General features: G+C 34.6%; 2 protein-coding genes across 2 annotated transcripts; one reads left to right on the top strand and one right to left on the bottom strand.

The window, feature by feature from the left end:
* Positions 1 to 1,020: 1,020 nt before the first annotated feature.
* Positions 1,021 to 2,611, bottom strand: LOC133308902 (uncharacterized). The gene is made up of 3 exons (XM_061509637.1): positions 2,148 to 2,611; positions 1,455 to 1,966; positions 1,021 to 1,367 (listed from the first exon to the last, which is right to left on the bottom strand). The coding sequence occupies exons 1-3, from the start codon at positions 2,609 to 2,611 to the stop codon at positions 1,021 to 1,023; spliced, it is 1,323 nt and encodes a 440-aa protein (XP_061365621.1).
* A 4,280-nt stretch (positions 2,612 to 6,891) lies between these two features.
* Positions 6,892 to 13,953, top strand: LOC133308908 (ABC transporter B family member 15-like). The gene is made up of 7 exons (XM_061509645.1): positions 6,892 to 7,140; positions 7,265 to 7,319; positions 7,426 to 7,604; positions 7,713 to 8,170; positions 8,289 to 8,829; positions 10,970 to 11,905; positions 12,549 to 13,953. The coding sequence occupies exons 1-7, from the start codon at positions 6,892 to 6,894 to the stop codon at positions 13,947 to 13,949; spliced, it is 3,819 nt and encodes a 1,272-aa protein (XP_061365629.1). The 3' UTR covers positions 13,950 to 13,953.
* Positions 13,954 to 16,928: the final 2,975 nt, after the last annotated feature.

The following is a 16,928-nucleotide window of genomic DNA, read 5'->3' as shown; positions in this document are numbered from 1 at the left end:
AACCTTTCCGGCAAGCATTCCAAACAAAAGAATCACACTTTTCTTCCACAGCATAATAAGTAATGAACATGCATTGTCCTAGGGATATAAATACACACAAATATAATAATTATATGTATAACAACATTTAATAAGTAATTTAAAATGTAATAAAAAAATACATACCTAAAATGGTAAACGACGCTCTTTTAAACTGACGAAATCTTCAAAAATAGAATCTGTAGTAAAAGTTTCAGTAATATCTCTTTCAATATACAAAACCAAATTATTTGCAAGAAAGTCATCATCCATTTTGTTTCGAAGCCTTGTTTTCACAATTTTCATTGCTGAGAATGCACGTTCACCACTTGTTGTTGAAACTGGTAGTGTTAAGATAAGACGAATTAGCCTATCCACCAAATGATAGGAATTTGACTTTCCTGTCTTAGCTAATCCTTGACACAACTCAGAAATTGAAGATAAGTTTTGAAGTTCTAAATGTTTTGGGATGTCTTTGTGAAAATGCTTCAATTGACAATTCAAAATAATTCTCTCTTGCTCAGAAAAATCAAGAGGATAGTATTTCTCTGCAAGGCTACAAATATCATCAAACATTAAATTCTTTCTAACCATTCTTCGGATCTAATGAAGAGCTAAGGGATAAAAGTTCCATTGTTTGCTCATTAAATCTTATATCTAACTCTTGTAATTGAAAGTCAATAGTTGAATTAAATATATCAAAGTGATAGTGATGCTCAATAGTTATTTGATCATGCTGTCGACGGCCACGACCTTCAATATATTGAGTATCAAGATCTGGAACATCTATTTCATGAAGCTTGGAGAAATTCACAACACTTTCAAGTATTCTTTTCCAACCATCATCTCGTAATTCTTGAATAAGTTCCTTTGTACTTGAAACTAATTGTATAACATCCAAAATATCTTGAGATTTTTGTTGTAATGCCTGACAAAGAATTTCAGTGATGCCCATAATCTCTTTCATCAAAAGTAAATTAAAGATAAACTCAAAAGAAGTGATCATCTTATAAGCTGCAGTAGCATCTCCTCTTTGAGAGTAATTTGAGCCTTCACTACGAATTTTTCAAGGACTGAACACGATTCATTATACCCTCGTTGAAGACTACATATAGAATAAAAATGAGAACCCCATCTAGGATCACTAGCCCTCTTTAGTGTACCTACTTGGTTAGAACCTGTCCAAGTTTCAAGCTCATCAATAGCCTGCAAACGTTCAAATTCAAAAATTTGGGCAGCTTGGAATTGATCATGACGCTTAGAAGAAGCATTGATAATATTAATGATGAAATTCAAATTCTGAAAGAATTGATAAACAGAAGAAACTTCCTTAGAGGCAGCAATCAAGGCTAATTGTAATCAATGAGCAAAACAATGCACATAATAAGCACAAGGACATTCTTTAAGAAATAATGCTTGCAATCCATTCCATTCACCACGCATGTTACTAGCACCATCATATCCTCGGCCATGGATATTCTGAATATCAAGACAATGATGCGAGAGTATTTCACTAATAGCATTTTTAAGTGTCATAGATGATGTATCTTGAACATGATAAAGATCAAAAAATCTCTCTTTAATGAAACCATATTTGTCAATAAATCTCAAGACAAGAGCCATTTGTTCCCTTTTGGATTCATCACGTGCTTCATCCACAATAATACAAAACTTAGAGTCACCAATATCTTTGCAAATCTGTTTTCGCACTTTGTTTGCGAGAACATATAAAATCTCCTTTTGTATTTGAGGTGAAGTATATTTGGCTGTCAATGGAGCATTCATTAGAACAACATCTGCGACATTTTCATTGTAAGATGCCAAAAGTTTGATCATTTCAATAAAGTTACCACTATTTCTTGAATTAATAGTCTCATCATGCCCTCTAAAATCACATCCTTGAAAAGCAAGCCAACGAGCAACATCAATTGAAGTCTTAACACGCAGCCTATTTTTTTCAATCTGTTAGGAGCTTTTAGCATGCATAACTTTATCAATATGGCAAGACTGATTCATTAAATCTACACATGAGACAAGTGCATTAGTATGTAGTGAACAAGGATCATCTCCCATGTGACTTAAAAAAACACAATTCTTTCCACCATGAACTTTTTTCCAAGTATTAAAACCTTTGATTGTGAATGCAACCATGTCGCCCACCGGCCTTTGTAGTGAAAAGATAACACGGTAAACAAAATGCAGCATCTATAGAAGGTGAATACTCAAGCCACGAAGAAAATTTTTTGAACCAAGAAGCTTGAAAACGTCGAAGATGCTTTTCCTTTGAAAATGGGTAGGAGCATTGAGGTTGATATGGCCCAACCATTAAATAAGCTCTTTGTATCTCATCGACTTCATTAGCTGAATATTCCCAAATTGGCTTACGTTTGCCTGGATCACGTTCAAAAAATTTATTTCTGACTGTAATAATGTCATCAGTATGTTCAATTCTGCGACACTTGGAAGGAGGTTGCTCTTGAGAAGGTGCATCACTTTCAGAAATTATGTTTGTAGGAGCATCACTTGATTTACTTTCAGAGACTACTTTTTTTTTAAAGAATACATCTATACTTTTATGTTTAACCTTGCCCATACTTTTTCAACCTACATGTTAATTTGTAGTTAGACATTTCATGGGGAGAGGTTTAAGGCAATTTCGAAATGCCTTATGCATAAGTCCAAAATCCATCTAAAGAGAGTGGTTGAGAAATCTGTAAGAGTATGAATATACCGGACAAGAAGTTAAGCTGATAGCTAGCTTCACCAACTCTAGGTCACATGCTATGTCCACGTGAGTTGCTCCCCCTATAAGCACATGGCATTTCAATACATAGTCACTGACATTAGTATGTTAGTTTGTAATGTCAAATACTTCATAGAAGAAAGCATAAGAAAATAATACCATTTACAATTTGGTCAAAGATTTATATTAGAAATTCATGCAGGTGCGCAGGAGGAGTCCCATTTCCAAACACAACATCATTCTAAATGTCCAGAGTCTAATAACAAGGAGAATAATTCATATGCATAGTTCTTGAGTCATCTATCAGCTATCAGATACAAAACCAGTGCATGAATTCTAGATCTTATTTTTCCGTGGATGAATAGTACATAACATACAGAGCTGAAGAATTGGGGGAAATGTAAAAAGAGAGAATAAAGAACCTTATCTGCAGCAATGACAACATAGACAACATTGTCTTTATTAAAATTCTACAAGCCTGAGATAATCTTCAAAAGAAGTCAAAGGTTTGTTAAGTGTTAACATACATAGAATTAAAACACCAAAAAAATCTGACACATAATTAGACTTCAATGAATGAATTCAACGAAATAATGAAAAAAAAAAACGGATATTGACGCCATCATTATGTAGGCCACCTAAGTAAGTGGTTATATCTTTTGTCCTCAACAGGATTGGCCTTAAGAAACATCAAACAAACATGCTAAAGACACTATACATACAGAGAGAAAAACTACATTTTTGGTGAATAAAATCAACATAATGAGAACAGAGAACATAAAAGGAAAAAAAAAAGGGTTTTGCTATATACCTTGAGAGCTCTTTGTTCTTGGAAATCCTTCAAGACAGATTCTTTGGTGGATGAAAGTAGAGCTCTGGACAACCGCGAGAACATGAAGACACCGCTGTGCTGGGGTCTCCAAGAAGGGGAAAAATTTTAACTTTAGAAGGGGCTAAATAATAATTAATTATATAAATATATATAATAAATTTTTTTAAAAAAGTCAGCAGGGGCCCAGGCCCCATCTAGGGACTAAGTGGCTATGCCACTGCTTTTACATGCGCTTTTTTGGTATCATTTAGTATCAGAGCACTAGGTTGCCTTATACCAATGGCTGAACAAAGAATCGTAGAGGTCATCGATGACGGAGTTATGAAGGCAAGAGACGTGAATCCGTTCATAAAGAAGATAGACAACCGTGTCAAATAGACCCGCGTGACATAGAAAATGCAGAGTTCAGAATTTGAAGTGACAATTTGAGCAGGCATTTTCGAACGACTATTTGTGCGGGCGCAGAGAAAGAAAATCCAAATTTTGAAGCGACATCTTGTGGAGTTGCGGAGCATGAAAATCCAAGGTTTGGAGCGTCGACTTGCGCGAACAAAGTTGGGTATTCAATCCAAATAAGGACTGGAATTAGAGAATGCATCTAATGACGAAGAGAAGGACGTTAATCATTCGGGGATCCTAAACCAGAGATAGAATCGGGAAGTACGACCTAAAAACTAGTCCTTTTTTCAAGATATCGAGATGCAAATCAACATTCCTGACTTTGATGTCTATGATCATAACATAGTTTATGATAATTATCTAATTTATAATGATTATCCCATTTAAGATGAAAATTCAATTTGTGATGATAATCCAGTCTATGATAAATCGAATGGAGAATCTGATGATAAAGATCTAATAAATAAAGAATTATCAATTGAGTTTTTAACTAAAGAAGATTCGAGGACGAATCTTTTCCTAGCATGAGATAATGATGCACTTACTGATAGGAGTGTTCATCAACCGATCCAAACCGATTCAAACTGCAGTGATCGAACCGAAAAATTGATAATCGAATAAATTGAAAATTGAAAAATCGAAAACTGAAATAAATCGTAAATTTTAATTGGATTGATTGGTTTTCGAATTGGTTGATGAAAATCGATCCTAACCGATCCAGTATATTAATTCCCCTCTACCTACTTGGGCTTTTCCGCAATCGTAGCCCAAAAATTTCTAAACCCAAGACCCATTAACTAAACCCAAGAAAAAACTTAGTCACATCTCATTAACAAAATTTCATCTGTGTAGAGCTTCTTATCTCATTGCCCAAAAAAAAATTATATTATCATTTACTGAAACTTTTGTATTTCAAATTTTTTTTACTAAGCCAATATATACAAAAGATGTTATTTGCACAATAATTATGAAACAAATTTTAGGATTTTCAAAAAGTCAAAAATCGATCATATCCAAACCAAAAAAATTGGATTGGATCGGATCAGATTTTAAAAAAAAATCCAAAGTGAATGGATGATTACATGATCAAACCGAAAGGATTAGCTCGGATGATTTTTTATTCCAAAATCGATCCAATCCAGACCGCGAACACCCCTACTTACTGATGGCCCATTGCATATAGTTCAACCTTTGATTCAAGAAGCTCACAATTAACCATAATTGTGGCCGAATAAGTATGGTACAATTGTTAAAAGAAGCACTAATTTGAAATATAATAAATTATGATCAAATCTAAGTCCAAATGAAGCAGTAGATATAATTGTAATTTGAGATATAATTGTGATTTTGTTTGGCAATAAAAGGAAAGCAACACATTTGGCATGATTTGAGATATAAGATTTAAGACGTGTTTTGAATGATTTAATTGTATTTGTTTATTTATTTTTATAAGTTAATTACCATCATATTTATTTAGGGATTTTTCTTATTTTTAGAATGTTAAATTTTGAATTTTAAATTTTGGATTAATTTGTAATTAGTCTATAAAATGACACTTCTGACTCTTATTGTAGAAGTTAAATTTTATTATTTTGTTAATAGAAATTAAGAACCAAAGAATAATTTTTTTTTATAAAATCGTAACTTTTTATTTAGTCACATTTTTATACACTTTTCCGCGTCACCATGCAACTCATGACATACATCAAGACGCATAAAAGTGGCCATAGTATTCACAGTTATAGCATAAGCTTCTTGAATTTCCCACATATGGATCATAAGATGGTTCCACTCCAAGTAGCCAAGGCACTTTTATATATATATATATATATATATATATATATAGGGCTTAACATTTCTGCAGCAACCGTAGATAGTGTTATCTACAGCTGACACAGAAAAGTGGGCCCCACGGCTATTTAAGAAAAAAAAAAAAACCCAGGATCCGTTGCCGTATCCTAGGATTCGGACGCGGATCCTTGCTTGCTGTAGGTACAGCAGCTGCAGAAATCATTTTGCCATATATATATATATTATTTTATTTTTTTCTGGATTGAAGTTATATATATAAATATGGAAATGAATTATCAAATAATATACTCAGATTATTTGAGATGGTCTCAACTGTTATAAAAAAAAAAAAATTTATCTGACTCCAAATAGCAAGGCATTTTTTTATACTTACTGTTCTCTCTATCTAAATTGAAGTTATATATGAAACGTTTTTCTTTGAAATGTTTGTACCAAAAAAAGGGGATGAATCATTTCATGTCTCACTTGGCATAATTAAATCAACTCATGAGATATGAACATTCAACGATTATCTTTCTCATTCTCTATTCTTAAGTGCTTTCTCTTATAGTTAAAATTATCTTATATGAACTAATTGATCATATCAAATAGATATGAAAAGATCCATTCATAAAAATGAAAGATAACTTGTTACATTGGCTACTTCATGCATTATTTGTCTCTATATGTTTGAGTCAGCTCGACCATGATATAAAAACTTCATTCTATAAAGTGTAAACAAAATATCGAAAAAAAACCCCTTGAAAAAAAAAAAAAAACTGTGTTTGTCTCTCTCTGTGGATTACCCTGCACAACCACAAATCGTCACTAATGACGCTTTTGCAGAAACATTATTATAAAGTCAAACATGTGAATTTCCCTTTCAACATGTCACTCCACCTTCCTTATAATAAGCCTCTCCACATGCAATCAGGAATCACCAAAACCCCACCACTTCACACTACAATCTCTGATTCCTATAAATGCATAATAACCTCCCCATATTGAATAAGAAGGCCACAAAGCAGGTCTTGGAAGCAAGCACAAAGAAGAAGCCACACACACACACACTAGTGGTCAGAGAATCTTACTGTGAGGAAGGTGGCAAATGGATGGGGATCACAACACTGTTTCCATGGTTAGCAAAAAGAAGAAGAACAACAACAATGGCTCTATGAGGTCCATTTTCATGCATGCTGATGGCCTAGACTGGTTTTTCATGGTTTTAGGTGTCATTGGGGCCATTGGTGATGGCATAGGTACCCCTTTGGTGTTGTATGTCACTAGCCATATTATGAACAATTTAGGCACTTTTTCTAGCAATGGAGGAAACACTTTTATCCATGACATCAATAAGGTTCTTTTCTCTCTTTCTTTCTTTCTTTCTCTTTTACTAGCTCAACACACACAGAGAGAACATGAAAAAAAAAAAAAAAAGGAGTATAGCTAACTTGGTTTGGCTTTATTGATTTGTGATGTAGAATGCACTGACTTTGGTATATATGGCTTGTGGGTCTTTTGTTGCTTGCTTCCTTGGTGAGTTTTCAGTTTTGCTATGATTTTGATCATTTTGTCTCCTACAAAAGGTATTAACATGTGTAATACTCTCTTCTTGCTTTTACTTTTTGGGGAATATTATCAGAAGGTTATTGTTGGACAAGAACAGGTGAAAGACAAGCTACGAGAATGAGAGCAAGGTACTTAAAAGCAGTGCTGAGACAAGAAGTTGCATACTTTGATTTGCATGTCACAAGCACTTCCGAGGTCATCATCAGTGTCTCTAGTGACAGCCTCGTAATTCAAGATGTTCTTAGTGAAAAGGTGACACCAAAAACAAAAACAAAAAAATCATAACATTAATTAATTACATTTGTGACATTAATTAATTAACAGTTAATTAATTTCTTCTAATTTGTAAAACTTATATAGGTTCCAAATTTTTTGATGAATGCCTCTATGTTTGTTGGGAGCTACATAGTGGCTTTTGCATTATTATGGAGATTTGCCATAGTGGGGTTCCCTTTTGTGGTTCTACTTGTGATCCCTGGTTTAATTTATGGAAGGACTTTGATGGGGTTGGCTAGAAAGATCAGTAAAGAGTATAATCAAGCTGGTACAATAGCAGAACAAGCAATATCTTCCATCAGAACTGTGTATTCCTTTGTTGGGGAAAGCAAGACCATAGTTGCTTTCTCTGATGCTCTTGAAGGTTCAGTTAAGTTGGGATTGAAACAAGGCTTAGCTAAAGGCTTAGCCATTGGAAGCAATGGTGTTGTCTTTGCCATCTGGTCTTTCATGTCCTATTATGGTAGTAAATTGGTCATGTACCATGGTGCTAAAGGTGGAACTGTATTTGCAGTTGGAGCATCCATAGCACTTGGTGGATTGTAATTATACCTATACCCTTTATCTCATTTCCATTCAATTTGGCTAAAAAAAGTTTCATAATTATTTTGTAAGCTAATTAAGTGTATATTTTTTGTTACTATTTTCTTTGTGACACAGAGCATTAGGTGCTGGTTTATCCAATGTGAAGTACTTTTCAGAGGCTAGTACTGCAGGAGAACGCATAATGGAAGTGATAAAAAGGGTTCCTAAGATTGATTCCGAGAACATGGCTGGGGAGATTCTGGAGAATGTTTCAGGGGAAGTGGAATTTTATAATGTTGAATTTGTGTACCCTTCAAGGCCAGATAGCATTATATTGAAAGATTTTTGCCTTAAGGTTCCAGCAGGGAAGACAGTGGCCTTAGTTGGAGGGAGTGGCTCAGGAAAATCAACTGTGGTATCACTTTTGCAGAGATTTTATGACCCAATTGGGGGAGAGATACGTGTTGATGGGGTAGCTATTCAAAGGTTGCAACTCAAATGGCTGAGGTCTCAGATGGGTTTGGTTAGCCAAGAACCTGCACTGTTTGCAACCAGCATTAAGGAGAACATACTATTTGGAAAAGAGGATGCTACAGAGGAAGAGGTTGTGGAAGCTGCCAAAGCTTCCAATGCTCATAATTTCATTTCACAGTTACCACAAGGATATGATACTCAGGTTAGTGCTGCTTGTCATTTGTTTACTAACACAATATTTGAGGCACTTTAGAATGATTGTAGGTTACAGTATTCTAAAAAATCAGGCTTATTAGTACATTTATTGATGGCAATTCAAGTAACCATCAATATGCATCTTATTGAGCATATTTGGAAGACATCTGCATTTCGAGTAACAGTAACCATTTGGACAAAAAAATTATCAGACTGCTACGTCAACAGTAAATTATGTCGCGTGGCATTTTGATAAAATTTACTGTTGGCGTGGCAGTCTGATAATTTTTTTGTCCAAACGTAACACTTTGGTCACTGTCCCTGCATTTCGATCAGTCTAATTATTAACACATGGCATCTCTTTGCTAACAACTAAGTTAGGTATATAGTGGGTTAGGAATCATTTTGATTGGCAAATTATTGACTCAACTTTAACATATCAACTTATAATAAATACATAAAATAAACCAAATGTGACCGATGTGTCAAAACATGTTATAACACGTGGGTCGACCCGTAATACGACATAATTAATTCGTGTTAGGGTTGAATCGTAAAAAAATTCATGTCATGTCGCGTGTTATGTCGTATCAACACAAATTCAACTCATTTTTAAAAAAAAAAATTTGTTAATTATTCCCATGTTTTATATCTTATCGTATCAATCTGTAAAAAATTCATGTCATGTTCATATTGTATGTATTTGTGTCTATCCTTTTTGACATTTTCTCTAATTTTTATTCATATTATTAGCACATAGCATCTCTTTCAAAGCAAAATCTTACGACAGCTCATGACGAAACAAAAATATTAAAAAATATACAAAGGCATATACTTACTGTACATAGTAGTTAACTTATTTTTTTGGTAGTTACAGTTATCTTATTATTACAAATATGTGATTTGGAAAAAGTCAAAAATATTTATTTATAAAAAAATGTGCGAAATTTCATATTCATTACACCTAACTTATTAGTGATCTAACCAGAAAGAACATGATTCAGGTAGTTGAAACAGTATAAGAAACATTATCTGTCTGTTTATACGTACCAATCTAATAGTTTCATTTAAAAACTAATCCACATGAAAGTGACTCATGGGAAAGATATAGTACTAACTTCTCAAGCGAAAGATATACAAGGACATTAATCGTTGACTTTACCGAAACAAATAGACAATTACCTATATACCCTTTCACACCTACTCTAACACTGTCATTCTTTCATTTAAATAAATTATTGATTTTACACAAATCATGACAACATTTTATAATAATAACTGGACAGAACCCTTCCCCCATACTTTCTATTTTTGTATAGATTCAGTGTTCTCGGTAATTTAAGTCCATTAAAGGATCATTAACAAGTACTAGTGGACAAAATATTTGATTAATAAAAAATGTGGTCATTGTCACTTAGGAATAAATTTTCGGCATTTCAAAGGGTATGGATGCTCTCAAATTTAGCTGCCATGTGAAATAATTTTAATAGTTCATAATCGATTCTTCAGTCTCTATCATAAATATGCTTCTCTCTCTTTTTGTGTTCATATAAATGATTATGATCGTTTACCATTATAGGGTACAATATTGTAATATATAAAATACTCTATAACCATCAAGCACATATATCATTTGTTTTGAATTGTTTCAATTTAATCATAGTCTCAAGTTTAAGTCCTAAAAATACAGTTATATTAAAATTTGATAAGGAAAGTTTTGACACTTCACTTGTGAAAATTTACTCGTCATTTAGCATTTTTTCCTTCTCTCAAAAACCAAAATTGACTCAATCTAAACTCTGACAAATCTATTAACAAAAAAAGATTACATGCATACAAGGAACAAATCTTTAGTATTATCGTCCCTGGCTGCTATAGTAATATTATAACTATGTAATTCAGGAACTACGTAGTTATAGTATTAAGTTTTTTTCCTTTCTGTTTAGAAATTTGTCGGCTAATGTGTCACGTTCTTACTGGTACGATGTATACATATAGTAATATTATAGCTATGTAATCCAGGAATTACGTAGTTATAGTATTTAGTTTTTTTCCTTTCTGTTTAGAAATTTGTCGGCTAATGTGTCACGTTCCTACTGGTACGATGTATACATATGACCACCGGAGTACTAAAGATTTATTCGCAGGTAGGGGAGAGAGGAGTTCAAATGTCAGGGGGACAAAAACAAAGGATTGCTATTGCAAGAGCAATAATAAAAAAACCAAGAATTCTTCTACTAGATGAAGCAACAAGTGCACTAGATTCTGAATCAGAACGAGTTGTTCAAGAAGCTTTAGACAAAGCAGCAGTGGGACGCACCACTATCATCATTGCTCACAGATTATCCACCATAAGAAACGCAGATGTCATAGCTGTCGTTCAGAGTGGGAAGATCATGGAAATGGGGTCACACCACCAACTCATCCAAAACGACAATGGACTTTACACCTCACTAGTTCATCTCCAACAAACAGATAAAACAAACAATGAACAAGACGACACTAACGTTTTCTCTCATCCTAATTCATCAATAACATCAAACCGGGACATTATTCAAAACACAAGTAGTCGTAGACTTTCCCTCTTGAGTCGTTCTAGCTCTGCAAACTCTGTTGCTCGTGCTTCATTTGGTGCTGCTGCTGGTGGTGATGATGTTGTTGAAGAGGTTGTATCAGAAGATATGAAGCTACCTATTCCCTCGTTTCGAAGGTTGTTAGCATTGAACATCCCTGAGTGGAAGCAAGCATGTTTAGGATGTTTGAATGCGGTTTTGTTTGGTGCTGTTCAGCCTGTGTATGCATTTGCAATGGGGTCAGTGATATCTGTTTATTTTCTCACAGATCATGATGAGATCAAGAAGAAGACAATGATTTACTCGCTTAGTTTTTTGGGGTTGGCTATTTTCTCGTTTGTTGTTAATATCCTTCAGCATTATAGTTTTGCTTACATGGGTGAGCACTTGACCAAAAGGATCAGAGAGAGAATGCTTTCCAAGATACTCACTTTTGAAGTTGGGTGGTTCGATCAGGACCAAAATTCCAGTGGTGCTGTTTGCTCTAGGCTTGCCAAAGAAGCCAATGTGGTATGTTTCTTATTACTTTTTTTTTGCCTAAGATTTTTATGCATTATTAATTGCACCTTTGTGTACGTTTTCTTTTTTGTTCATGCTGTGATGAACAAATAGTTATGTTTCAAGAAAAGGGGTTTTGGAATTTTATTGTTGTTCATATTTTTATTTTCTTTTTTGAGTAATTGTTTGTGTTTTCTGTTCCGGGTTTGTAACTCGGATAGGCCTATTTATTCATAACCGAGAAGCCAGTACCTGAATAAGGTAACCGAGTAGATTTTGAGCCCGTATATTCGGAAGCACTAATCATAGCCTTAATTCACGTTTCTATCCACATATACAATGATATACCACGATTCTTATAATTGCCAAGTTGGTAACTGTCCTATATCCACTAATAATAACCGTTAATATAACATATATAAAGGAGGAATTGAAGAGGAAGAAATTAAATTCAGATTACGGAGAATCACCATCAAACCAACCTAACCTTTAATGTTCATATTGAACATTTTCATTCATTTTAGGCCACGTATCTCTTTATCTATGTATTTCATGATTTAATGTCTAGCTTGTGCATTATGATTGTGACTCAATTGTTGGGAATTCTGTTTTTTTAACTTTGTTTTCACTTGTGTTGTGGTGTTTCACATTACAGGTAAGGTCTTTAGTGGGGGACAGAATGGCTCTAGTGGTACAAACTATATCAGCTGTGGTAATAGCCTTCACTATGGGCCTAGTCATTGCATGGAGGCTTGCCCTTGTTATGATAGCCGTGCAACCCGTTATCATAGCATGCTTTTACACAAGACGTGTCCTTCTTAAGAGCATGTCAAGTAAGGCCATGAAGGCCCAAGACGAAAGCAGCAAGATAGCTGCTGAAGCTGTTTCCAACCTTAGAACCATCACTGCCTTTTCTTCCCAAGACAGGATCCTCAAAATACTAGAAAAAGCCCAAGAAGGCCCAAGACGTGAAAGCATTAGACAATCATGGTTTGCTGGAATTGGGCTTGCGTGTTCACAAAGTCTCACATTTTGCACCTGGGCTTTAGATTTTTGGTATGGTGGTAAGCTTGTGTTTCATGGGTACATCAAAGCCAAAGCACTATTTGAGACTTTCATGATCTTGGTGAGCACGGGTAGGGTCATTGCAGATGCTGGTAGCATGACCAATGACCTTTCTAAAGGATCAGATGCTGTGGGCTCAGTTTTTGCAATTCTAGATAGGTACACAAAAATTGAGCCTCATGATATAGATGGGTACAAGCCTGAAAAGTTAACAGGCAAGATAGAACTCCATGATGTTCATTTTGCATACCCTGCTAGGCCCAATGTAATGATCTTCCAAGGCTTCTCAATCAAAATTGATGCAGGCAAATCAACTGCATTGGTGGGACAAAGTGGTTCTGGCAAATCAACAATCATAGGCTTAATAGAGAGGTTCTATGACCCACTTAAAGGGAAAGTGACCATAGATGGTAGAGACATAAAATCATATCACCTTAGGACACTGAGGGAGCACATTGCACTTGTGAGCCAAGAGCCAACACTGTTTGGTGGGACCATAAGGGAGAACATTGCATATGGAGCATCTAATAAGGTTGATGAAACTGAGATCATAGAGGCAGCAAGGGCAGCAAATGCTCATGATTTCATTGCTAGCTTAAAGGAAGGTTATGACACATTGTGTGGGGATAGAGGAGTGCAAATTTCTGGGGGTCAGAAGCAAAGGATTGCAATAGCTAGAGCCATATTGAAGAATCCAGAGGTGTTGTTGCTGGATGAAGCAACAAGTGCCCTTGATAGCCAGTCAGAGAAATTGGTGCAAGATGCTCTTGAAAGGGTTATGGTAGGAAGGACTAGTGTTGTGGTGGCTCACAGGTTGAGCACCATACAAAACTGTGATCTCATTACTGTGTTAGATAAGGGAAGGGTGGTGGAGAAAGGGACCCACTCTTCTTTGTTGGCTAAGGGACCTAGTGGAGCTTATTACTCTTTGGTAAGTCTGCAAAGAAGACCAACCATCACTAGTGCTGACTCTGCACATGAAATCAGCTAACCAAACCAAATTGGCATGTCTATTTGAGATTACAATAAGACCTCTTTTTTGAGTTTAAGGGGAGATGATTACAAAGAAGAATCATGGGAAGAGGAAGAGGGAAGGGAATGCTTAGAAAAAATAGCACAAATGCCATATTATATGCTTATATTGTAAGATAATTAAATCCTTTTTTAACTTAAAAATGTATGTAGTCTTTGATCTCGGCTCCCTAAGATTAAAATCTTGGCTTTGCCCTTGAAACTGAGGAGTTGGGGGGGATGACACTTTGAAGTTGTGCAGTATTTCTTGTTTGCAATTTGTATTAATGTGCCTAGCTATAACGTCATTTTTGCTGAAATGTATATATAATTATGTATGGATGGATGTTACCAACATCAAGTCTTGGAGTAAAATTTTCTTTCAGATATGATTACCAAGTATCATTTCCATTCCTAAATGATCATAAGAGATCTTTTTTCAACAATAAGTAAATATATTGTTGCGAATGTTAAATTAAATAATTGAAGAATCCTTGTCTTTTATCATGAACATACCTCACTTTTAGGCACTTGACCCATTGAGAAAATTTCTCATTCTCAAAACACCACCCAAAAGGCTATCATTGACAGATAGTAAGTGCTTCTTCAGCTTGAGAGTTTATATACATGTTTGCATTTGTTGCTTCGAGTTGCACGAATATGATGAAATCCCTTGACCACAAGCAATTATTTAACAAGTTGATATATTTATTGGTCCAGAAGCTTCAAGTGAAAGATGATCTTGTTGGGCTTTTCCTCCTTCCTTCAATGGTGCACAAGGTCCAATGTTATTTTGTGGGGCTCAAGAAACTCTAGTTTCCATTTTTCATATTATAGAATTTCCCTTCCTCTCCTATATAAGCTTGTGGTATGAGAGGTTAGGGTTACACAATGTGAGACAATTTCGAGAGCAGAAGCTTGAGTATTAGACCTCCTTACGGAAGTTTGAGAGAGTACCACTATCGTAGGTGAGATTTGAGTATACTACAATTGTTTGTGAAGTTTGATATCTTGTACCCATTATTTTCATAGTGAAAGTTTGGTTCTGGACTAGTATAGCGTGGATTTTTACTTCTTTACATTGAGAAAAGTTTTCTTACATTAAAAGATTATTGTATTTTTTTCTGTCTCTCTCCTCTTGCATTTTTTCTATTTTCGTTATGTACAGACCGACCTGGTGACTTTGGCCGACCTCTGATTGTGATTGCTTAGCTCCGAGCTCAACGTTTGATTTGCGACACACTTCCCTACCGAGTCATGGAAACCGAGTTCCCAAAAACTCTAACGATGTTAACGATAAAGTTGGATGAAAAAAATCATATGATTAAAAAAAAAGAATGGGATAAGTGATTCAAAACGAAAGTATATGAGATTTTTGGAACATTAGTTTAAAAACTATATGAAAGTTTCAAAGAAAATTAAAATGATGGTCACTTAAAAACACTTGTATTATTTTGGCGGCTGCTGCTGCTACTTTTCAATCACTGATTGGAGTGTCTGGGAAGAATATATTGAACACTCAGGAAGATGATACATCATTTGCTGCTAATATAGCACTTTCGACAAAAGCAGCATATATATGTTTCAACCTTAATCGAGTGTGTGTCTCTGAGTGATGGTTAGGTTATGCTATCTTTACTGTTTATGAGGGGGGATACAATTAATCAATTATGCTATACCATTAGCATTTTTGTAATTAAATACCTGTATATACTCTTTCCTCTATGAGGGGGAATTGCATAATAAGATTATCATAATAAATCAAGATTAATAGGCACCTTAATCAATTCAATACTGTTCCGGGTTAACACAGCGAGCTAGACGTGCTTCTACAAATGAGATACTCGGAACCAGGAATAGGCGAGTAGGCATGTCCCTAACTGCTGCACGTACTGGAGTAGCAGTCAGTTGAGTCAGCCAGCACTTCCAGTAAGGGAGTCTTAAGTGGGCCTGCCACGATGTCATGATGGTAACCACCAATCCCACGACACAGGTAACCGTTCCAAGACTACACCTATATATAGTCTAAGGATTAAGATAAGAGAGGACATTAACTACACAGAGAATCCAGATTAATGTTCGTCCAGAACAAATACCACCTTTAGAAAAGGCACACACCAATCAATGACATGAGCATGTTACCATTTCAGTTTCTAAAAGAGACCTAAATCATATAAAGTATCAAAATTCAGAATAACTTGTCTTCCCAAAATAACTTGTAATTTGTCTTTCCATAACTCCAGTTCAAACTCAAATAAGCGACGATGTGGGAAGGAATTGAACAAGAGAATTAATTCCATTTCAGTTTCTTCATAATATCAAATATTGAAATTCAGAATAAATCACTACCTAAAAATTAAAAAAACAAAAAACAAATTCCTATTTCAGTTTCTAAACGACCTAAATCACATCAAATATAGAAAATCAGAATACATTGCTAGTTAAAAATAAAAAATAATGTTATCAAAAAAATAAAAAAATAAAAAAATCCCACATGAATATAATAAGATGGTCACAGTGAATCACATCAGCGTCCAATTTGTATCTGATAATGTTTTCGCACATGAATATAATATAGAAATCCCACATGAACATAAAAATGCGATACATCTCCTTTTTTTTTAATAAAAAAAAAATACATAGTGAAGTCCACGTGTTTTTTTTTTTAAAAAAAAAATTGCATTTTGAAATCATCAGAATTTTGGAATCCAAAAATTGGAAGAGTGATTTGAAAATTATGGGCCCAAATAAGAGAAGGAAAACAAATCAAAAAAAATATATATATGTATCCAAAAAAGAAAGAGTTATATACTTATATATAGACAGAAAGAGAGAAAACATAACTATCAAAATGCAAAACACAGGTTAAAAGTGAAAAGTGAAAACCCATAAAATAAAAAAGGTAAAAAAGAAAAAGAAAAAAGGATGTGCTTAATCCATGGATTAAGTAGCATTAAGC

The sequence above is a fragment of the Gastrolobium bilobum genome, unplaced genomic scaffold (assembly GCF_033153095.1).
Source record: "Gastrolobium bilobum isolate Gb01-03AN ecotype WA unplaced genomic scaffold, APGP_CSIRO_Gbil_v1 utg5203, whole genome shotgun sequence".
Lineage (NCBI taxonomy): Eukaryota > Viridiplantae > Streptophyta > Magnoliopsida > Fabales > Fabaceae > Gastrolobium > Gastrolobium bilobum.
Note: the sequence above shows the minus strand (reverse complement) of the source record. Positions and strands in the feature narration are given on the sequence as shown.

Coding starts and splice junctions, on each gene's coding strand:
- LOC133308908 (XM_061509645.1), top strand. CDS start 6,892: ATGGATGGGGATCACAACACTGTTTCCATGGTTAGCAAAAAGAAGAAG. Junction 8,830..10,969: donor CACAAGGATATGATACTCAG/GTTAGTGCTGCT, acceptor ATTTATTCGCAG/GTAGGGGAGAGAGGAGTTCA. Junction 11,906..12,548: donor TTGCCAAAGAAGCCAATGTG/GTATGTTTCTTA, acceptor TTCACATTACAG/GTAAGGTCTTTAGTGGGGGA.
- LOC133308902 (XM_061509637.1), bottom strand. CDS start 2,611: ATGGGCAAGGTTAAACATAAAAGTATAGATGTATTCTTTAAAAAAAAA. Junction 1,967..2,147: donor GGTTGCATTCACAATCAAAG/GTTTTAATACTT, acceptor TGAAAAAAATAG/GCTGCGTGTTAAGACTTCAA. Junction 1,368..1,454: donor TGGTGCTAGTAACATGCGTG/GTGAATGGAATG, acceptor GATTACAATTAG/CCTTGATTGCTGCCTCTAAG.